We start from the raw sequence: 24874 nt of genomic DNA, 5'->3' as shown, positions 1-24874 counted from the left end.
CTACGACATTCTAAGTAACATACATGAACACAGACGAAGCCAGGGAGGGAGCTGTTGGGTTTATTCTCTAATTACAAATATATCAGTCCTTTCCTTTTACCCCGAAAATATTTCATGGCTACGACATTCTAAGTGAACCATTGTAAGTTTGTGTTGGAGCTGTATTATTACTGTAATTACCTTTTTAATATGTTAGATTAAATATCACCACTCCTTGATAATTTATTAAAATTAGAATCATTTACCTTTGTGTAATTTTCAAAAGTTTTGTGACAGGCGTTACCCAATCAGCATGACAACAGCGTTTCCATAGGCACCAAAGAATAAGGAGGTGTACACCCAAATATCTGCTTGTTATTAAAATACCTCAGAATTATTAGGTTATGACAAATAAAAAATCTGTAATATGAAGCTTGTACTCGAACTTGTGTAATAAGTATGGAACAGAGAACGGTGTTTCTTGTAATAGATTTTAATACATTTTTATAACTCATGATACATAATATAAAACAAATTGATATCCTGACGGTGGAATGTTTCGTGTAGTTTTCTGAATATAATATGTAAGTTATACTTAAACGATTAATTTTGACTTTTAATTTTCTTCGTATAACTGTTTTAACCTTTGGCTTTCATGTATATTTATATATATATATATATATATAAGGCCAATTTCATGAAATCCCGTTTTTCAGGGACTTTATTTCCCACTTTCCAAATTTCGGACTTCTTAGGCGAATTGGAGGTCGTCATTTGGTGTTATACACCACGTTTTCGATGTAATGACAGTTTCTACTGAAAATTATATAATTAATAACACTTATCTAGCTATCGAATGCCCCCTGGTGGCTCAGCGGTAAGTCTTTGGGCTTATAATGCAAAACTTTGGTTTTTATATCCGCAGTGGGCAAAGCACAGGTAGTCCATTGTGTAATTCTGTGCTTTACAACAATCAGACATACAACTAAAAGTTTTGAGACGGCTTGGCTAGGTAATGAAAAAGGTTTATTATAAATAAAGTTTTTTTCATTACCCAATCAAGCCGTCTCAAAACTTTTATTTTCTAAAGAGCGGGTTCCTCGTTATCAAGTTTTAAGACATACAACTATCTGGACTGTAATAATATCATAGTTATGGTGTTTTCACCCATTTGATTTGCCTAGTCTGGTTAATAAGAACTCGCATGATAAAATATATTAAATATATATTTATTTTCTTGTGAAACTTGTATATGTGTGTATATTTTCTATTGCCTAAGAGGGCCCGCTTCTTTCTTTCGTCAACAGTTTAAATTTTTAATATCCAGTCGATTTGAAATCATTTATATGCCTTTATTGTGTTTGAAAAAAAACACGCACACTAAAGATAGTGTTAAGCAAAGTTTTTGAAAAATGGCTCTTTCGTGAGTAGAAAATGTTTATAAAATCTTCAAGCGAACGAAATACGAACACAAGTCACTTTTAGAAAATGCAAAATGGGAATTCCATTTCATTTCATTCGGCATAATCTTAATTGAATCTTTCCACTTAAAGCATTTATAAAGTAGAATTATTAAAAACAAAGTAGCACTGAATAAAGGTAATGTGTAATATATCAGACAGAAATAGCACTGAATAAAGAACATCTGTCATATACCGGACTGAAATAGCACTGAATAAAGATCTGTCATATGCCGGACTGAAATACCACTAAATCAAGGTCATCTGTCATATACCAGACTGAAATAGCCCTGAATAAAGGTCATCTGTCATATACCAGACTAAAATAGCATTGAATGGAGGTCATCTGTAATATACCAGACTGAAATAGCACTGAATAAAGTCCATCCGTAATATACCAGACAGAAATGGCATTAAATAAAGGTCATCTGTCATATACCAGACATAAATGGCATTAAATAAAGGTCATCTGTCATATACCAGACTGAAATAGAACTTGATATTGATTGACGTAAAACTTTGTCCGTAGTTCGAAAGAAAACATGTGGGAGATTTATTAAAAGGTATGTTTTAGGATATGTAGCCTTAGATTTTATCTTATAATCCAGCTAACGTTCAAGAAAAGGGTATATATATATTTACAGTAAAGTGCCGAGTTTGGCCTAGTGGTTAGCGGGAGCATTAAGAGAGTGATGGTCAAATGTTACTATTCTGTCAGAAAATGAAAGTCAAGACTTTATGGTGGGCACTGTTGACTATCTGTCTTCCCTCTAGTCTCTTCCCCTCTCCCCGTTGGTTCAGCGATTTTGTTCCTTTTTTGTAGCTGATATAGGTAAATATTTCATGCTTCAGGCAAGTGAACTAATAAAGTATTATTGATCTAAGTATCATTAAAATGTGATTAAGCGCACTACACATCAATGCAAAAATTGTTCAACAAATGGCTAAGTAATTACTATAAAACTTTATAAATAATTAAAACAAAAAGCAATCTTTAAAATTATCAAGCAGAGTTAGAAACTAACATTTCTATGGTTGGAACCGAAGTCAGTAAAAATAACTATTTTAAGCTTGAACTGTCAAGTATAATATGAAATATCGTGGACGTGTAAAAATGAGTTATTTAAACCTTCCAAGTTGTCCCCCGGTGAATCAGCGTTAACTTTACGGACTTGCAACGCAAGAATTCGAAATTCGATTTCCTGCGGTGTACAGAATGCGGATAACCCATTGTGTAGTTTCGCTCTAAGAAATACAACATCCCGCAAAGTCACTTGTGCTTAAAGGCGTACAGAAAGAACAGAGTAAACGAGCTAAGGAGGTGTTCGAAAATCTAATGATGAAACATGTCAAATGAACTGATGGTTGGTGAGAGTTAGGTAGGAAAGATATTTCCTGAATATCGAAGAACTTTCATATGAGAAAAATCTTGATGACTTCTGTGCTATCACCTTAACTACAATCTGACTTAGAAGGACAGACGACATTTCCTGATACGAAACAACTGCTTCTATTTGAAACTAATTAACCACGAATTGCTCCTCATTCTTCTGTCTAATCACCTTCTTTAGGAAACAAATGGTGCGTATCCTGAAATGATTACTTGTTACTATATAAGAGTGGATTTAATTTCAAAGTTATTTGAAAGCTAAGGTATAATGAGCGTAATTTAAACTTCAAAACGAGTTTAACAGAAATTAATGATTCGTTCCTTCATTAGGCACATCGCCTGAACATCTGTAGCTTAGGTCACAGCTAAATAAACCGTAAATTCAAAATGAGAGAATTAACTACTGTACATAAGTGTGTAATGATGTCTAAAAGATATAGATAATACTGTAAGAGAGTGATAAGAATAGTGGAAATGAAAAATGGTAGAGCGTTAACTCTCTATTGCACGCAGTATAAAAATACTGTGGAAAAATGATTTCTTTGCATTTCTTACTTAAATAGGTGCCCCCTTCCCCAGTCTCTGGACTTATGACACTAAAAATCAGGTTTTGATACGCATGGTGAGTACAGCTTAAATAACCCATTGTGTAGCTTTGCGGTTAACAACAAATAAACTTAAATATTTATATATGGCACAAAAAATGTTTTTGTGAAATATATTTTGGTAAATGGGTAAATTTCATCTAATTGTGCAATGGAGGAACCAACAAAATTCCTGGGTTTATTTAAACTGTTACCTGGAAGTAACAGATTCAACTAAAGAAATGAAACATTTTCACGTATTAAGCAACAAAGATAAATTTGTTACCTGTACGTTACAAGGTGCAGTATAGTGCAGTTGGTAGTGTATATTGCTACGACAGCGGAAGTCACTTGACGCTGCTGGCGTGCGTGATGAGTTTCTCGAATGATCGGGAAAGTCCTAGTGTGTTTGAGATGCCCTCATCGTTAGTATAAAAGCATGGCAGAGGAAAGCCAGCGGGGGAAAATAGATAAATGAAGAGAGAGCAGTAGTTACTTTGAGTTCCGTGTAATTTGTAATTCTGTTAGTTTCGGGCTAGTGAGCCGTAAAGTGTGTGTTTTGCAATCGTCGAGAGCGAAGTTATCGAGATTTTGAATCGCTGTGATTTATAGCGTGTATTATAAAACTTCTTAAGTTTAAAGTGACGAGAAACGTACTGATTGTGGAACTACTGTGTACTAAAAGTTTGTATCGAGAAAGAATAAACTGGTTTAATCAAAAAAGGACTTGTATCGCTGAAGATCCTCGGGAATGAATTTCTACCGGAAACAAACAAACAAGCAGATACCTAACAATATCATCACGAACTGTGCCAAACTGCGAATCGAAAATCAAAGGTTCGAGCCGTGATATATGGCTGAGCATCCTCTGCATTTTTAGCTGTAGAGCGTTATAAATATGACAATCAATCCCACAATTAGGTTAAAGTACCCATGTAGGTGGCTGGCTGACAACCTTTCCTCTGTTTACTATTTCTAGCCTTCCAGTGGCACAGCGGTAGGTCTGCGGACTTAGAACGCTATATTCCGGGTTTTGATACCCGTGGTGGGCAGAGCAGAGATAGCGCATTGTGTAGCTTTGTGCTTAATTACAAACAAACACCATTTCTAAATTAGGGATGGCAATGTCTGAGCCTTGGGATCTCTGACCTGTCCTTTTAGGTTGAAAATAACAAATAAGCATTAACGTAGAAGTATATACCCAAAAATGTAAGACTTTTTCATTTTGATATCCTTACCGAGTTCAGGCACTTCAAAAAAATATATAAATATTTGAGTCCTATGTAGCGTATCATGATCGCCTGATCGAAGAATGTCTATTGTTATATTACAATACAACTTTCTTGAAAACCAACATCAACTGGAGGAACACCAACCTTGAGCGTGGGTTGAGTCTTGCAGTGAGCTTTCATCAACTGGAGGAACACCAACCTTGAGCGTGGGTTGAGTCTTGCAGTGAGCTTTCATCAACTGGAGGAACACAAACCTTGAGCGTGGGTAGAGTTTTGCAGACCAACATAAACTAGAGGAACACAAACCTTGAGCGTGGGTTGAGTCTTGCAGACCAACATCAACTAGAGGAATACAAACCTGACTTGCTAATTGTAGTCTACGCTGAACCTGGCCCTCACTGGTCCAAAACATGGACCGAATCCCGATGAAGATGATGATGATGACTTGCTAATTGTAGAAGTCCAGGTGTACTTGATCATCTCAGGTGGCATAACCAAACAACGACCAAATGAAATAACTGCTAATTTTGTGACAACATACATAGGAATTTGTTGTGACTTGTAACATGGCGGTAAAAACTTGTTTGAAGAATAATAAGTATTTTCTTTAGACAAATAAGAGAGCGGCTATCTTTTCCCGATCCTTGTGAATCTTAGTTTACATATAAACAGTTTATACAAACATTTAATGAAAAATTTTTACTCATAATATTTTATTTAAATCTGTATCTTAAGTTCTGCAAAGTCTTTTCCGCGAGATTTGTAAACGAACATAAAACGTACTTCAAAATCTTTAAGTTACCAAACTTCCTTTTTGTTTTTTCGTTTATTTCTTAGAATCGAAACCATCGTAAACAAGAAGTTTAAATTCGTTCTAACTTTTTTATATTCCATATCTCTTCTGATTCAGCTGCAAGCTTGTGGGCTTATAACTCTAAACATTGGGGTTCCATACCGGTGGTGAGAACAGCGCAGATGGCCCATTGTGTAGCTTTCGGTTAAACACAAAATAAAACTTTCCTGAAATTATACATTTTAGATTTCCACTAGCAAAAGTATGTATCTGAAAAGAAAAAACATTGAGCAGCTGTTTATGTATCGATTCATTCCACTTTACCATGTTAGCTAGTTATAGAATACGTTTTAGACAGTCTATTAATATTGTCTAAATATCGTACCAGCACACAGAAGTGTTATTGTTTTAAACTCTGAAGCTCATAAAGGTCGCAATCTTGCTTTATAGTAGAAAGAATCCGAACTTACAATGGACTCTGACAGAAAATGACTTCTTTGTTAACCACTGTTAAAATGCTTATAGTGTAAAAGAATCCGAACTTACAATAGACTGACAGATTTTTTTCATTGTTAACCACTATTAAGATGCTGATAAAGTGAAAATATTACGATATTGAATTTAAATTTATTTAAAAATCAACGACGTCTTATGTTTAGCTGTTTCATGAAGAGCGTGTCCTGTTCATGTGGTAAGTTAACAACTATGGTTAACATTCTATCCGAGTGAAAATAGTGATAAGTTTTCATCGTTAAGACAAGTTTTCTGTAAGTGAAATGTTTCATAATACTAAGTCTGAAAATACTTAAACTAGATATATCTTCTTTTTTTTTCACAGCAAGGATATTCCTATTCATATCATCGACAATGAAAGTTACGAGAAAAATATAGTGTTTTACTTGGAGTTGGGAAATCCGCAACTTGAAGAAGGTAAGACATAGAAACTTACATCAGTAAGAAGTACATTCAATGGAACACAGCTTCAGTTATATCAGTTTACATTCAATCGATGAATAAGGGTTTAAGTTAAATATAACATGTGTGAAGGCTAAACCTGTTATATTTCGTCATTTTTATGATCAACGAGGATAGATCATCTTCGTTAATCCTAAAATCTAAGCATAGTAGTTACTTTGTTCATAAAATGTTCATTGAAAATGTATAAACATCAACTAATCACCACGGACATGAACATTTTCATTTAATTTGAAGTTTTTTATAAAAAGTACAAATACTGCATTTCATTAGCTGGGACTAATATTTTCTGTACTGTCTTGGACGTAATGGGAAATAATTTGAATATTTTGTGTTATCCAGACAAAAATATAAAATAAAGAACGATTTATTCGGCATTTTTTGTAAAGCTACTGATTTGATCAATTTGACCTACAACACATTTATTTCGCACTGTTGCAAAGTTCTGGTTATATACGAATAATGGAAGTCCATTACTAACAGTATTTTATTACCATTATTTTACTTGGAGTTATTTACTAACCTACAAAGCAATCGAAGTTGATGCTTCCGAGAGACACAAAAATGCAGCTTATTATTCACAAAATATAAAGTTAAATTTCAAGTGTGTGTTTGTAAGTGAATTTTTAATAAGGGTTAATCTCACTTTATAAGAAAGTTATTCCAGGTCCCATGCTGCCCTTAGAACTACTACTGTAGTCGATTGTGCTTATCATAATGGCCAAGATTACACACTGTTGCCCGACATCCTAATTTCCATTGTAATGAATTCTACTAAGGCTGATATGGTCAGTTTTACAGAACCAACTTGAAAACTTTACAGAGGCCCTTCAGTGTACCACTCGATGGTTCCGCTGTACGCTTGAGGGCTTATAATGCTAAAAATCTGGATTTGATGCCTTTCAATGGGCACAGCGCAAGTAATGCATTGTATATCTTTGCACTGAAACTCAAATAACCCTCAAGTGTTAATGGACATCGGCTTTCAAGACCACATTCAAATAGAGAAGAAAAAAAGGCACAGAATTCTATTGTAGTTACATCAGGACTTGATAAGTATATTATCGAATGGGATTGCTGTGGTTCCGCTTTCATCGGCTACCTTTCTTACAAACAACCACTAATTTTGAGGTATGTCTGGAAGCTCATGAGGCTTTATCAACACTAAATCGTTACTTGTTATTTTGTTAATGGTGCTTCGAGATATGCCCAACTTATCGAAATAGCCAATTAGAGGGGGGGGGGATGTTCACTTTCTGCCTAAAAATGTTCCAGATTGTTTTGAGATGTGACAACGTTAACTTGTTCCTGTCTTAAACATTTTTCTGTGCAAGTTTCTCCATTTCCATTTCGGTTCTACATTGTTCAGCTATACAAATATCCTTCCACCAGCCATATCTTCTGCTAGTGAAGGAGAATTCGCCGTGAGCCAAATATTTAGGTGCTAAACACGTTATTTAATGCATGAGCATATACAGATTCTTCTTATAAAGTGCGATTGACTTTCTGTAAACCTTCAATATTTCAACTCCGCACAGTAGTTTTTAAAAATAACTTAACCCTCTTCACACATATAAACTGATGATTCTACATGCCTGTGTGAAATATTAGGATGCTTGCTCACGTTTTTCCTTACCGAGTTATAAACTAAGTTATCGTTATGGCTGTGAGTCATTTTGATAAACCTGTAGCCCCGTACCATTACACTGGCCCCACAGTGGCACAGCGGTATGTCTGCGGACTTACAACGCTAGAAACCGGGTTTCGATACCCGTGGTGGGCAAAGCACGGATAGTCCATTGTGTAGCTTTGTGCTTAACATTAAAACAAACAAACCATCACACTGTGAAAAAAAAAAGTCTCTAGGTAGATGGTTAATAAAATTGACCGAAAGGATTATATTTCATTTTCTAGCCCGGACTATTACCTCATAACTGAGTAAAGTTGATAAGTTTGTGTCACGTGACGTAACTTACTTATATGTTTGACTTGTAAAAAAATTAATTGTGACTTGCATATTGCGTGTTTTTCATACTTTTTTAATTAAAGTATTTTAATATGTGCTCTGAGTTCTCGTTTCTTGGATCGGATAAACATTAATATTATTGTGTTTGTTTGTTTCTAATTAAGCACAAAGCTACACAATGGGCTATCTGTGCTCTGCCCACCACGGGTATCGAAACCAGGATTCTAGCGTTGTAAGTCCGCAGACATACCGCTGTGCCACTGGGGGGGGGCAATATTATTGTGAAAAAAAAGTATGTGAAAGTTATAATAATAGTGAATTAAAAGTATTTTGGTTGCCCAAAAGGATTTTACGGTAGAGGTTTACTTCAAAGAGGTCACTTATGGAACACTTTGTAAAAATATTTAGCACCACAGACATATCTTCTGTGTTCTATCAATAAAAAATGGTGGGAAATATAAGAGTTACTCCGATCATTTCAGATATAAAATGTTTTGTAACTTTATTTGGCAGGAATAAACAGCGTACATAATGTCGGTCTGTTGTTCAGAACCTAACAGTGGAAACATCACAGTAGACTGCGGACGTTATACACCTTTATTCGCCTTAGTTGTTATTAAGCACAAAGCTACACAATGGGCTATCTGTGCTCTACACACCACAGGTATCGAAATTCGAATATTAGCGTCTTAAGCCTGCAAGCTTACAGCTGAGCCACTGGGAGCAATGCGATTTTTATCATTATTATTATTAGCCCTATTGATTTTATTGCTTCGACGGCTTTTGGTGTCAAAACCATAACATTAAATATTACATACTGTATATAAAATAGCCTTTTGAGCACACTTTGTCACATATTAGTAATGTTTACCACAATACATATACTCCCCCTGGCCAATGACAGAGCGCAGCCCTCTACTGGCCCGCCAGTACCCTTACTGAGACTGGAATGAAATGACAAAACAAAATTTGATTAGCAACATGTGCAGTCCATCTGACAGGTTCTGATATTGAACAAAAGGCTCCTGAACATTGACATGTGACAGACAAAAACAGATTAAAAAGGGTAGTTTACATTAATGTAAGTTGAAATTCATAATAAACTTATTAAGAGTAATGGAAAAAAAAAGATCTGGCTAGTGTGATGCTTCGCCAGTTGTGATATATTCTATGATAGTGTAGCATTTGAAAAGCACCAGGAGTTTCTTCTTTTATCCACAAACATTAATATCTTATTCATAAACTTTCGTTGGTGCATATTGTTACATACAGCTTGTTGGTGGTCGTGGGGGGGGGGGGGGTTGTAGTCTGTATCAGCTGACAGACTTTAGCCTATAAATACAAGGAGCAGCTAGTAAGAGTAATATTACATCATTTGCTTTAAATGCTAATCAATGTTACATTGTTACATAGCTTGTTCTTAGATCAATCTTTTATTGTTTTTGATACTTTTAGTTTTATAGATGACTGACGATTTTCTTCAGACTTCTTGTCTTAATAATCGTGTAAAACAGTAGAAATAATGAAGACCATGCCCTCCTTTTTTCTCTTAGTGGAAGTTACCAAATGACGTGGTAGGCAGTGAGATAATCAGCCGTTCCTCAGACTAAACATCACTCTATACGAGGTTGATTCTCATCAGAGTAGCCTCGCTCCCATGTCCTATGTACTCATCCATACACGGTACATTAGGATATGCTGAACTGTTAAACGGGGCAGAGTTTAAACATTGTTCTCTTCCATCAAACATTAACGTGAATAAATCATGAAGTATTTTGTTTTTCGTGAACTTCTTTCTTCATTGTTTTGTTTCTGTGAGATTTAGATGCACTAAAGATATCTTAGTTAATCTCTTGTCAAAGCTGGCAAAGAACTTGATGATATCATGATACTAATAGGCTAGATTATATAAACCTCTTCTATTTTTTTAATCAAACTTAAAACGTTTTTTACTGTTCTGAGCAAAAGTTATAGAGAAAAACTGCCTTTCCAGCTTAGAGTTATAAGATGTATGAGTTGGTGCTAAATTTTGGAAACACACACTCTCTTATCCCACTATTTTTCGCTTATTAGATCTCGATATATATAACACCGAAATGTTTGAAATTCTTGTTAAATACACTATTCCTTTGCGTGACTTCTGACCTTTATTGTTCTTACTGTGATTTCATGTTGAGTTTTATGAACTAATCATCTCAGAGTACATTAAATTTGTGTCTCTGCTTCTAGTTGAGGTGTATTTGAAATTGAGACTTTTCGTATTAACCTATACACACATTTCGTCCGCACAGAAGTGCAACAGAATGACGCTTTTACTGGTTGTCCGGCTTGAATTCTGCCCCCAAGAATAATAAAGAAATTTGTGAACAAACTGTCAAGATAATTTCTGTATCGCATTTCCAATACCATTACATTTTATATGAAGATAAAGGTTCTGCACTCCATTTCTTTCAGGTGCTAAAATAGTTTTAATCCATAATATATGTAGAAATCTCCACCTGTCACTTGCTAGATCATAAAGATAAAACGCTTTTGCTTTTGGACTTAATACACACGTTTCGGATACTTATTATAGGTTAAGATGTTTTGGATTATTAAAGCATAATTGTCATTTTGATGGTTTAGGTTTTATTTTCTATATGGGTCGTCAACTTGTTCGTTTAATTACTATTAATCGATCTAAAACAGCCTTTCAAAATGATAAGTTTTCCAGCATTCTGTTGTTTTACTAAAGAAAGAGCTAAAGCGTAAATATTGTTTCAGTACGACTTAATGTTGATCGAATTTTATATTTAATGTAGGGAAATATTATTTACAAGATACAGAGTCCAGTTTGTAAATCCAGGCATGTTACAGGGATGCTGTAACTTTGGACTGACAACCAAAACACATGGAATCTACTAAAGAAATGAAAATACTCATTAGGGAAAATAGTGGTTTATGTTTCAAGAGGTTTAAAGATTTTTGGTGAACATTTTTAATAAAGATTTTTCTTCTTAGAAAAGCCCTAATTCCTAAAGATTTTCCAGATCTTCTGAACGTAGAAACGGGCCAGGACATCAACGATAATTCTCCCAACAAGAAATTTACAGAAGCAGAGAAGATTGCTTTCCTAGGAAAACCACGCTTGGGGGAGCGGTACAAATGTGCGATCAAGATCAAAGAGAGCAAAGAATTTAAAGTAAAAACAATTTACTTGATTTTGAAGTTACATAAAAAATTAAGATTTAACGGTGGTGTGTAAATTAAATCATTAATAGTGTTTAATTCATATGTTTATATGCTTTACAAATTTTACAGATATTCTATTGTCAAAATGTATAATTTTTTTCCTTCTTTAAAGTTACCTCACCTCAACCAAGCGATAGAGCTATAGACGCTCATGTTGACTAAATATATAAAAACCTATTTCGTAAGCAATGAAACATAGGAATGTGTGTATATCTAATACTATAAAACATAGTATGTATCTGTCTATCTGTCATAACAACATATTACGTAATCTAAGTAGTTTGGCTTCCTGTTGATTAGAAGCGAATAGTCTACGATTGATCGAAAATTACAGATATATTTGGACTAAAATGTACAAAAAATTGCACCTTTTTAGCAATTTGAAAACGTACCTTTCTTAAATCGTCGAGTTACGCCAGAAAACGTTTTCAATTCTCAAAAAATGGCCTTCCCTGGACGACGAAGTCGAAATTACGAAACAATTTAGATTTGCCACCCATTTGCTAATTGGTCACTCACTGATGAAATATAGATAAGACTGGAAGAGCATATGATAGACTCAAAGCTGCAGAATAAATACAGAACCATTTTGAAGTTTAATAATGGAAACACCAGCAGAAAGTAACAGAAGATTGTCTCGAGAACTATTTTTCTTATGTCTGTTTACGGGCGGCAAAGTTGTTGCAAATACATATTTGAGGATTTAACTTTGGTTTCTCATCATTTTTGATGGGCTTTTATACTAGTAACTATATAATTTACATATTTTATTTCCAGAACCAGAACATAACACGTATTCTTTGAATTACTATATTGTCATTATTTTCTGATCAAAGCAAGTGACTTGCATAGGTCACAACTAAAAATTAACCAAGTAATGAATATAGCGAATATAATATACCAATCTTACTTGTAATGAGTATATTATCCATTTTCACTTTTACTTCTACTGGTAGGATGTCTAAAGCAATGTATAAAGATCTAAGTGTTTAGAGATGCTAGTAGAAAGAAACAATGCAATATCATTGAAATTACTTCCTCACTTTTTGTCGTTACTCAATGTTAGTATATAGACCACCTCAATACTTACGTGCGTAACGTGATTCAGTTAAAATTGTGTCGTGTTCTTTGTAGTCCTTCACTAGAACAAAGGTTATAAAAAGTCACTATGATTCAACTGAAAATCTTGTTTTAATACAGGGCTTACAAACAATCACTATCAAAGATATAAGCAATACTAAAATTAGAGAACTTTTATATAAACCGTAAATTAAAGATAAAATTCCATTACTGATTCAAGAACTTAAGAATGGTCATGGTAAGTTTATCATTAAACAATTAGCAATAAGTTGACCGTAAATTAAAGATAAAATTCCATTACTGATTCAAGAACTTAAGAATGGTCATGGTAAGTTTATCATTAAACAATTAGCAATAAGTTGACCGTAAATTACTACAAATCAAACTATATATATATATATACATATGCATATGTATATTCTTTGTTTTCATTTGTACAAAAAAACAAAAAAAAACCTAGACGAACATTAAACATGCATCTTTTCACTGTGTTGCACGTTCTACCAGTAGCAGTTTCATCAGGTTTCGCAACTCTTCTATCCAGCAGACTATCATGGTGCAATATATTAAGCCACATCCATACAGACTGAGCTGAAGATTCAGCTGGTGCATATATATATATATATTAGATTCCGTTTCATAAAATACATTAAAGAAATTCTAATCTTCGTACCCTGTTTATATTTACAATTTCTTTCGAACTTACAAAACATTTCTGAGAAAAACAATCAAAATATTAAATTCCATGCATGTAGTATAGTTGATGTGTACGGGAACTTTGATAACTTAAATTATTAGTATCTCTCAGTAAAGTGTAACTGTAATTTTTTTCACTAATTGTATTGCATAATTCATTATGGTTGTTTAAAGTCAAGATAAAAAATGCTGCATTAATACAAAACAAATATATATATCTTCGGAAGGTGATGAAATGTTTAACACAAAATCGTCATTTCAATCTGTATGGATGTAGCTTAAACTATTGCACCATGATAATCTGCTAGGAAGAAAAGCTGCGGAATCTGGTGTAGCTGTTACTGATAGAATGTGCTACGCAGCGTAGAGATGCATGTTTAAAAGTCAGTGAGGCTGTTTGTCAGTTTATTTTTTAAAAATGAAAACAAACACGAAATATATAAAAATGTCACTATGTTTCAGAGACGAGAGGTTATTTAAAGAACGTGTAAATTCTAGAATCGTCAATAAGCTTGACAATACCTGTTCTTCAAAAGGCTATTGGCTACAGCAACTATGAGTAATAAAGAGTATTATTACGCTGTTTTTAGAATTTATGAAAGACAAATTCCGAAACAAGGTGTAGTGATTCCCTGCTGTTGAACACGTGTCTCAACTCACAGTAACCAAGACTACCAAATTAAGTAAAGCTTTAGTGATAAATGTATGGAAGCAATACTGCTTTTAATACCAATTCTGTGACTTTTAAACAGCTCGCTGTTAATTCTATTGAAATCCTGGTTTATGTCGCACTTGCCTGTGTAGTACGTCAAATAAGTACTTTTACCCAGACAGTTACGCCAGATGTACTTGTTGGATGTGTAAAACCAGTATTTATATCTAACTGGCTATGACAGTTACATAAGATCTATTTTATATTTGTAACCCCCAGCTAACTATCAAAGTGATTGCTACATCTACTTGTTTAGTTTATTAAATCAACAACTACACCCAACTAGTTATGGCAGTAACGTTAGATTGACTTCTTTATAGTTTCTTAATCAGCACCCACATCTAATGCCTATTACATGGCATATTTATTTTAAAGCAGAACATACACCCAGTTGACTATAACACGTCAAATGTATTTGTAAATCAGAACCTATACCCAGTTGACTATGACACGTCAAATTTATTTCTAAATCAGAACCTATACCCAGTTGACTATGACACTTCAAATTTATTTCTAAATCAGAACCTACACCCAGTTGACTATGACACGTCAAATTTATTTCTAAATCAGAACCTATACCCAGTTGACTATGACACGTCAAATTTATTTCTAAATCAGAACCTACACCCAGTTGACTATGACATGTCAAATTTATTTATAAATCAGAACCTATACCCAGTTGACTATGACACGTCAAATTTATTTCTAAATCAGAACCTACACCCAGTTGACTATGACACGGCAGATTTATTACTAAATCAGAACCTACACCCAGTTGACTATGACACGGCATACTTATTATAAATCAGAGCCTACACCCAGTTGACTATGACACGGCATACTTATTATAAATCAGAACCTACACCCAGTTGACTATGACACGGCAGATTTATTTTATATCGACACCAACACCTAGCTGGCTATGACAGGTTTAAATTTGTTAAAACGACACCTTCACCTAGCGAAAAGCTTTTGTTTCTGTACTGGGAATGAAATGTCCTTTGAGCTTAGGATTATAATGTTACCGGACAGCTGTAGAAAATATATAACGTTACATTAACCTCAAAAGGCGTTTTAAACTCTTGCATTGATCGATTGATTAAAGTGACGTTTCCCAAACTTTTTTGGCCACGGAACACTTTTCAGCTGAGGAAAAGCTTACGGAACACAAGACACGTGAAATGTAGGAGTAGAAGGTATGTGTGTACGCGCAGCGCCATCTATATTTGTATATTATTCATTTATTTATTTAATCAAATTACATATTAATGTATTTTTACATTTTTATGCTTATAATATATTTTAGGTACAAATCTCTCCACTAAGATATTATGTACAATAGATATGGTATATTCTGTAATTCTTATTCAATGTGTAATCGATATTATCTAATTCTAATACATAAGAAAATATTTCATAATAAGTCATGATCGTACAAAAAGTGTTAAATATTTTAGTAAAACATCAGTGTTCCGCGAAACATAGTTTGGGAAAACGCTGGATTAAACTTAAGATTAATTACAAACTGTTTTGTGTTAAGAGAGCTGCCGTCAACTAATGAAAACGAACTAAGCTTAAGAGCTAACTTACACTATTGAGTTAGGGATTAATTTCTAAGAAATTCAACTTTAAATTTTTCTTTCTTCAGAGTACAGTAGATAAATTATTCCAAAAAGCCAATGTGTCTTTAACGCTTGGAACATCCTCTTGGAGAGAACAATTCATCGAAGCTGTCACCGTGAATGCAGGTAGGACATTATTATGGTTTTGTCCGATTCTTTTCCTGAAAAGATATGACAGAATATCGACAGAATAATGAAAATTTAACTATGTGTTTGGTAATATTACCATTTTAATTTACAACGCTATTAGATTTTGTAAGCACCAAAAATGATGCTTTGAAATCCCTAGGTTGGATGAAGAACACTTCATTTCTCAAAACAGAATAGCGTTAATGGTGGAACTTGGACATATTCAAGACAGGATCCACTCCACTATGTTATGTAGCTTGTATCTATTCAAATAGCGTTATGTTGTTGTTGTAACCAGTACTTTCGTTCGTAAAGAAGCATGGTTTTGTTGAAAAAATACGGGTATATAATGTGGTTATTGGGCGTTAGTCTCTGTTCAAAGAAACACACCCAGATGTTTGAAGAAATTTTCAGAATTAAACTCGGGTACTCAGAATTAATCTTGCTCTAATTCTGAGCTGTTGCTATGCCTAAAAGTACTAAAATGATATTGAAAGAGTAAACTTTGTTTATTATTATTAAGGAATTTTCGTCATAAAAATCTAAATTTTGGAATAAGATACACAGTTTAATGAATATTTTATTGACAAATTAAATGTACTTTTCAGATCTATATCTGGTGGATATGACACGTTATTTAGTTTTTATTGTTGCGGATTTGCTAAGTTTAAACCTAACTCGGCCAGTTTAAGTTAATTTAGTAACTAATCCATATTGTCACCTCAGCAAAGACGTAACTTATTGCAGAGTTTTCAGTCTTTATTTAATGCATACTATAAAATAATTCCTTCAATTTTTAAAATTATATTCTGTTTATTAGCAAAAATTTTAAATAAGATAAACTTATTAATGTTATTAAACGTTTTAAGGTGTGTTTCAGTTATTTTATTGCGAGATGGATATTTAAGTAAACTTTTGAAAAGGAGGAAGACTTGAACATTTTAAAATTCTTACATGTATACTTGCGTAAGTGTGTGATCTTTTATGTCAAGAAAGTACTCATATTTAAACTGTTCTTAAGATATAAGATGTACTTAAAAGATATTCTTTAACGTGTAAAATGACAACTGAACACGATTTCGAGCGATTGACACAGGAGTCTGAAAGTCAAAACAGACATTTAACAGGACGTGGCTGTGGAGAAGGAATTTGGATTTGTTCCAGGAATGGTGTGACTGAGTGTGCAAAATAAAAGTCCAATGTTTCATTAGGGGTGGGCATACATCTTTCCTCTTTGATAAACTTATCTCAACTAGTCTCTTATTTGTGTATCAAATTTGGTTCATTTCATTACGGTTTTTACTCATTTCACACCATAAGGGGACTCACCCATAATTAAGAGAAGCGCAAGCTAGTCACATTATTCTACGCATTACATGTATTATTGACTACATAAAAAAAAAAGGATGGGACAGCTTTAATACATTAAAATTGTAAGTTTACCTTCTGGAGCATTCGCAAATTTTATTTATTAATCTGCAAAATTCAGAAGAAAGGTGACATCAAAAGTATTGGGATAATATACACTATTAACTAGTGATGAACCCGTTCTCAATGAATTTGCATGTGAATCCCATGATACATTACGAAATAGAATTTCTAAAGGCCTGCAGCTGCGTATCTTAAGAAGTTTTAGGTCCGGCATGGCCAGATGGTTAAGGCGCTCGACTCGCAATCTGAGGGTCGCGGGTTCGAATCCCCGTCACACCAAACATGCTCGTCCTTTCAGTAGGGGGCGTTATAAAGTGACGGCCAATCCCCACTATTCGTTGGTAAAAGAGTAGCCCAAGAGTTGGCGGTGGGTGGTGATGACTAGCTGCCTTCCCTCTATTCTTACACTGCTAAATTAGGGACGGTTAGCGCAGATAGTCCTCGTGTAGCTTTGCGTGAAGTTAAAAAACAAACAAACAATAAGAAATTTTATAAGTATTAATGTACAAAATAAATTAGTATAATAAATGATTTCCACCTGGCTTCACGTGCAATGTAAATCCTGTTTTTTTAATAAATATTTTTATAAATAATTATTTCCTCCCATGTGCTATTGGGTTTTTAAATAATTAGAATGTTAGCCCTAGTTTCATTATTTAAAAAAATAAAAGGTGATTATTATGAGTTTTGTGATTTAATCATTTCTTCTCTTTCGATCCTTTTAATTACTTTAAATCTGACTTTTAAGATGTTATGAATCTAAATTCCTTTTATTTATTTCAACACTTTTAAATGTTCTGAATTTCCGTGTTAATTTTACTTCACTGCATTTTTCCCCAAGTTCAGATTTTGAATTTTTCCTTAATTTCTTTTTAATTTTAAAAGTTCTGAATTTTAAATTAGCTTTACTTTAGAATTAATATTCGATTAAGGCTCAGAAAAAACGTTATTTTATTATTTCTCCCTAAAAATATATGGTGGTTGTCAATTAACGTGATATGCATATGTATAGTAATTTTCACAATTATGAGGTTTCTCCAAGTGCACACAGTACCTGCATAGGTTCATTGCTAACTGTCTTCAAATTCTGTGCTACAGCGATATGAGAGTGAAATAAGCTACAACCCAAACACACTAAACCAAAACATTGCTTTTGGACACACAACCAGTTGGAATTCAGAAAATAACCCCGAAATCTCCCTACACTTATTAATATTGACTTTGATCACAGTAAGTTAGTGATGCTTCACTAAAAAGAGTAACGCTCAGTTCCAACCACGTGGGTGCTTAACCGTTGGTAGCAAGCTTTAGTCACAAAGTCCAGGATATGATTAACCCCCAAAGATTGGCCCAACCCAATGTTAACAGCAATATAATCTATTTATACTTTTTATACTAAAGCTGTCTCCACCGTTCCTAATTTTAAACTACTGAGCAGAAAAAGGCAGCCAATTAGCAGCATCCTACTACCTACCATCCACACTAAGTGAGTGAGTGTCACTCTTATAACGCACCAACAGCGTAAATTGCTGGGAATATTTTGTAGTATCGCACGAATTCGAACCCGGTTCGTTGTCTCCGAAATAAAAAAACTCGACCACAGGGCCAGCCCGAATCCTTTATAATGAATATAATACAGGTCATTTAGTGGGATGTTCTTCAAAGTTTACAGTCAAGGTCATAATAATAATATCTGTTTGACATAGAAAATTCATATCTAAATTTCCAACTGTGTTTTAAAACACCTTTCCTTTCAGGGGAAGATGAAGGAGGTGAAGAAGGTGATGATGAAAAACTACCTTCTTGGGGAGATTACGTCGTGCACTTTTTTACAATATTTTGGAAAGTACTATTTGCTTTTGTTCCACCTACAGGTAAGCATTGTCTCTTTCCTGTTCAGATCAACGAAAATTATAATCTCCAATAATGATATCTATTAGATAAAAAGGATATTAAAGTATCATATGCTGACGTTCAGAGAATATCAATACAGTTGAAAATAAGTTATTTCATAAATGGAAAAATGTTTAAAACGGTGCATCTAACTTGAGTCATATTATAAACCAACAATAGCTAATTTGTGCCTTTTTCTCACGTCAGACTACTGGGGAGGCTGGGCCTGTTTTGTGAGCAGTATAGCCGTTATAGGCATGATAACGGGCATCGTCGGAGACTTGGCTTCCTACTTCGGTTGTACCATAGGTTTACGTGACACTGTTACTGCTATTTCCTTCGTAGCACTTGGTACAAGTGTCCCAGGTAATCGGAAATGCATATAATGAAATATCGTTTAAGGTTTTATTTTTCATCAGATGTATACCTGAGAAGTTTGGAGGCCAATTTTTTAAATGAATTTCAACAAAGTAGATATTTCGTAAAAAAAAAAAAAAGTTACTGGGTTGTTTTGGTAAAGTTTAAGAATTAACGTTTATTATAACTATAGGGTTTTATGTCACTTTTACGCCACATATTCTCTTTTCAATTTCACTTCCGGTAAAAAGAAATCTTTAACACATATATAATCATTAAACAGTTGGTCCGCTATATAATACTGAATAATGATTTAGACGAAATGTCATAACGTTATTCACATACCTAAATTAATTTAGGTTACTATATAGTGAAGCAAAACTGACTCAAAACACCATAGATATTATATACACTTTACCATTGTAAGAGGTCTAATGGTATTTATTTGTTTGCTGACCCAATCTGTGCTGATGAGCCTTGAATTAGGCGAAACTGTCGTCCACAATCAAAGAATGCATTTGGCCTCCACGTCACATATTCTGTTTTCAATTTTACCTCTGGCGAAAAAGAAATCTTTAACATATATTTGTTTTCGTATTATGTAAGAACTGATCTTTTTAATAGCGCTAATAGACCAAAACATGATATGCGTTTATTATGTAAGTGATGAAGTAAAACGAATGGAAATATTGAAATACGTTTTCTCATTTAACCCTTGAATAAGGAAAGTCTACCTTCCGAGAGCAATCAGGTCATCGTATTTCTGATTTTTCTTTATCTTATCAGTGTTCTACATGATGGTATGATTCAGTTTCATGGCTTCAAAAAAATCTATGTAATACAAAATTAACTTAGCGGTAAATAATACAATAATATTATGTATTTCAGACACGTTTGCCAGCAAAGTAGCAGCAATTAACGACCGTTTCGCTGATTCGTCAATCGGAAACGTCACCGGGAGCAATGCCGTCAATGTTTTCCTTGGAATAGGGATTGCTTGGTCCATTGCAGCTGTGTACCACGCTGCAAAGGGAGATCAGTTCTTTGTGAATCCTGGTAGTTTAGCCTTCTCTGTGACGTTATTCTGTGTCTGTGCTCTGATCTGCTGTGTCATTCTTCTTTTTCGCCGTTCTAAAGTGATCGGAGGTGAGTTAGGAGGACCCATGAAATACAAGTTACCAACCTCTATTGTGTTTGTGTCCTTCTGGTTATTTTATGTGCTAATGTCCAGCTTGGAGGCCTACGGCATCATTCCCGGCTTCTGAATTGCGATGAACCAAAATAAAAGCCAAAAAGTAAATTTGAAAGACTTGCAACAGAAACACTGCAATTTTTCGAAATCACTTTTGCTAATAGCTGCTGGAATTACTTTTTTAATACATTTCCTTCCTCCTGTCCTCGGAGAAAAAGAAACTACAATTTATGAAATGCGTAATATTTGGGGGACAATAGGTCTAAAAGATCGCTACTGTTACCTCCTCCCCCTTAAATATATATATGAATTTTAATAATATATATTTTCAACCTGAATCCATGAAGAAACCCGATGAAGAAACAAAACTTTTCATTTTGTCGGGTGACTACACTCGAAAGCATGTAGTGTATTCTGCAATCATTTCAGAACTTTTTTTTTCAATAAACACCTCGAACGAACAAACGAACAGTGATTAGGAATATGAGCCTGTGGAAATTAACATGTCTCTCCGAGCCAGACCTGTCTCCTTGCTCTTGAAATCTTGCTCCAGTAAATTAAGGACGAGGTTCAAATTAGGCCTGGAAATTCAATCAACGCCTCATTTTGTTTCTTTTTACTCAAATGTTATTTATTGACCAAATAACACATAATGTAACTGTATTTATTGTTTTATTGACCAAATAACACATAATGTTTCTGTGTTTATTGTTTTATTGACCAAATAACACATAATGTAACTGTGTTTATTGTTTTATTGATCAAATAACACATAATATTACTGTGTTTATTGTTTTATTGACCAAGTAACACATAATGTAACTGTGTTTATTGTTTTATTGATCAAATAACACCCAATGTCAGTTCTATTATACTTGGAGCTGTCGGTAGGCGACAAAAGTAATTTACTTTTTTAAACATTTCCAGTTGTATCCGTTCCTTATGAAGTGCCATATGTGAAATTTTACCTATTCAAAGTGGCTAGTACGAAAACTTATATTAAGTTCCTTTCTTTGCTTTGTTATACAAAAGCTTGTTGGTTTCTATGAAAAATGTTAAACTGAGGATGTTTTCCTCTATAAATCAATGTATCCTCACTTTAAGCCCTATTATATCCCATTTACTTAGGAACTGGTAGACATTTGTATGGCAACTTATGGTTTTGGTCTTACAGGTCAAATAACTGTGATTTATTTTGTTTGGTTTATATTTTATGTCAACTGTTTTTAGTTAATGTTTAAAGTTAGTCGCAACAGTTAGGTTACAGACACAGTGTAAATTACACTATCATTTTCATATGTTCCGATTGCATCATATTGTAAAACCACTAAGTCTTTCCCTATAAGAGTTAATTCAATTAAGCATTTTTAACCTCTATATAGAATATTCTAAGTATCAATTATTAGGGGTTTTTCTTGCTAAGGTTACATCATCTGAAGATATTTTTATTTTGAAGCAGATGTAGTTTTGTGATATTTACTTTAATAATGTAGTAATTGGAACTAAAGCAGGAACAACAAAAATGACTACCCACGTGGACCCCTGTCCTGTCACGTTAAATTAACCACATGAAGTACATTGGGCCAATCCTGTTGAGATGGCGTAATAATGTCATTTGGACCACTCGTGTTAAGATACTTGGCCTATCTTGTCACGTTAACTTAAACCACATGAAGTACATTGGCCCAATCCTGGGGGTGGGGGCGGACAGAAACTTTTCTTAGATCTCTTTCTTTAGTCGTCTTCTAAGCCTTTACCATAATAATATCCAGCTAAGCTTTTACTGTGGATTCAAGGATCTATTATTCGCGTCCTGTTGCCTAAAAATCTCGCTTCGCATTTTTAGGGCCGTGGAGGCGTTATAAGAGTGACGGTTAAATTCCCCTATTCCATTAGATTAGCCCAATAGTTGACATTAAGAGCGTCACTATCCACGATTATCCTTTCCAGCATGTAGTCTTCTTTCCTTGAAATATGTTCAAAGTATCTCATTGTTCAAGTTTTCACTTGGGTAACATGTCTCTTGGACCAATCATGGAAGGCATAGAGTTCATTGTCATAGTTATTGTTAATGGATGCCTATCTTGTTAAACATAGCTTCAGCGTTGCCAAAAGAAGGGAATAAAAGCACGTTTCATAGATGTTCTTGTGTTTAATTCGAGAACATATTAGATCGATTTTGATACTCTGATTTTTCTGTATCATTTGTAGTTGTAATTTTTCGAGCATTGTACTACCTATTTACAAAGCAAACATTTTTTGACGTCATCTACCACCAGTCTCTTCGACTAATTTCGTTACATTTTAGAGGTTTTTACAATAAGAATGAAACGTAGCCAACATCACGAATGTTGCTTCAATTTGTTCTTATTATCAAAGCTTGTAATAATATATTCGTTTGTACATGTGGTGCCCATAATTCTATATACCGTTTAAAATATCGAAATACATGTGACTAGTAGTATGTCTTCTTTGTAAATACCGTGAGAATAATTTAAAATATTGATAATTGTAATTAACTGGTTAAAATTACATTAACTTTCAGAATAAGAGACTCAAAATACTGTACCAACTAATATTTAAAACGTATTTGTAAAAAGGCGTGGAAAGTTCTGTTAGCTGCTGAATAGAACGTTCGAAACGGCAAACTTACCAAACCATGTATTTAGCTTACAATAATCCATTTCATCATCAGTCGCTAAACACCGCTATACTTCTAAATAGATGCTATGAAGTATTCAAAATGGCGTTTGAGAACAGACTCAATTTCGGTTAAATATTTTTAGTCCTCTAGAAAGCCTTCTACTTAAATATTCTTTTCAAGTCTTTGTGTAAAGCTACCCATTTAAAATCCATCTCATGTCTGGGATATTCATTACGAATACATGCTTCTGAAGTGTAGATTTGAGATTTGTCTCTGTTCCTTATAATACCCATTATCAAGAAGTGTTCTGTCCGTTATACAACACTAAAAGTACAAACAAGTCTTACTCCTACTAATTCATGTTAGTTGATTTCAACATGAAATTTATAGTGACTGAAACTATGCTAATTATACCGAATTGTATAATCTTAGATTTATTATTCATGGATAAATATTTATAAAAATTAACTGTATTGAATAGGTTTAAAAAAACACGTTTAATAGTACACAATAAGTATGTAAAAATGAGAGTGTTCGCAGTCTCAAAATATAATAAAACATTTACTATTTGTGTTACTTATATACTATGCCTAAATGCCATAACATTGTGGCTAGTTGTACTTATTGTTTCTAATATTAAGAGTTCTGCATACAATATAACGAAATTCATATCACAAGAAGTTTCATTTTTAAAGTATTAAAAATATATACAGTTGAAATTTCTTTAGAATTTGTTCAAAGGATTAAACACTAGATCAGAATGATATTTTAATGTATTTTGATGTTCCTTTATTATTCACTAAAGTAATCATGGAAAAAGCCATTGCATGTTTTGAGAATAAGAATTCGGCTTTAGAAATAATTGATATGATTAACGTTGTTGAAACATGTCTTAAAATATTACTTAAGAGTAAAGTTTATAAGCAGAATGAAGGCTTAGCTCAAGGTATGTTGATTACACGTTTTTTATTTGGTGGCATGTAAAAAGTAATTAACTGTCTCTACTAATTACCTTAATAACGTTGACAGTTCTATTAGATATACGTAAGAGATAGAAGAAAGTAACTGTTATCCTTATTAGATGTTTTAGTAACTAGAAATAAGGATAAGTTGGGAAACTGCTGTTTATCATAAACCATTCTTGGTAATCATGCCCCACATCTAAACTCGTGTTATTCTCAATCACAAAAAATCACTACATTTTATTCATATAATTGGACCTTACAATTATATTGTAAGTAGGAACATATTGGCAATGAGTTATGTTTAATCAAGTGTGTAGCAGTAGTCTGAGTAGGAAAAGGTTTTAATCCTGATATTATTGACATGGCTGTTTAAGAAGAAATGCAAAAAAAAAAGGAGATAAAAATATAACGTTAAATAAACCACTCCCTGAAAAAATTAACAAAGCAGGATTTGTGTTATCATTTCTTCTGTTTGGTCTATCTTGTCAGATAATGAAACAACAACGAAATATATTTTTCTATATATATATATATATATAACGA

The 24874-nt window shown here is 33.6% G+C and overlaps 1 protein-coding gene across 2 annotated transcripts in view; it reads left to right on the top strand.

Annotated features, from left to right (window-relative positions):
• The window catches only part of LOC106459162 (sodium/calcium exchanger 1-like), a 104796-nt gene that overhangs the window by 76489 nt on the left and 3433 nt on the right, over positions 1–24874 (top strand). Inside the window, exons 3-8 of one of the 2 annotated variants that reach the window (XM_022385595.1) lie at positions 6277–6368; positions 11409–11560; positions 15747–15846; positions 19038–19154; positions 19381–19539; positions 20419–20676. In XM_022385595.1, coding sequence (XP_022241303.1) covers positions 6277–6368; positions 11409–11560; positions 15747–15846; positions 19038–19154; positions 19381–19539; positions 20419–20676 — 878 coding nt within the window. Of the gene's footprint in view, positions 1–6276; positions 6369–11408; positions 11561–15746; positions 15847–19037; positions 19155–19380; positions 19540–20418; positions 24869–24874 lie in introns of those variants that run through there. The other variant, XM_022385594.1, reaches the window with a different exon arrangement.

The sequence above is a fragment of the Limulus polyphemus genome, unplaced genomic scaffold (assembly GCF_000517525.1).
Source record: "Limulus polyphemus unplaced genomic scaffold, Limulus_polyphemus-2.1.2 Scaffold570, whole genome shotgun sequence".
Taxonomy (NCBI): Eukaryota; Metazoa; Arthropoda; class Merostomata; order Xiphosura; family Limulidae; genus Limulus; species Limulus polyphemus.
Note: the sequence above shows the minus strand (reverse complement) of the source record. Positions and strands in the feature narration are given on the sequence as shown.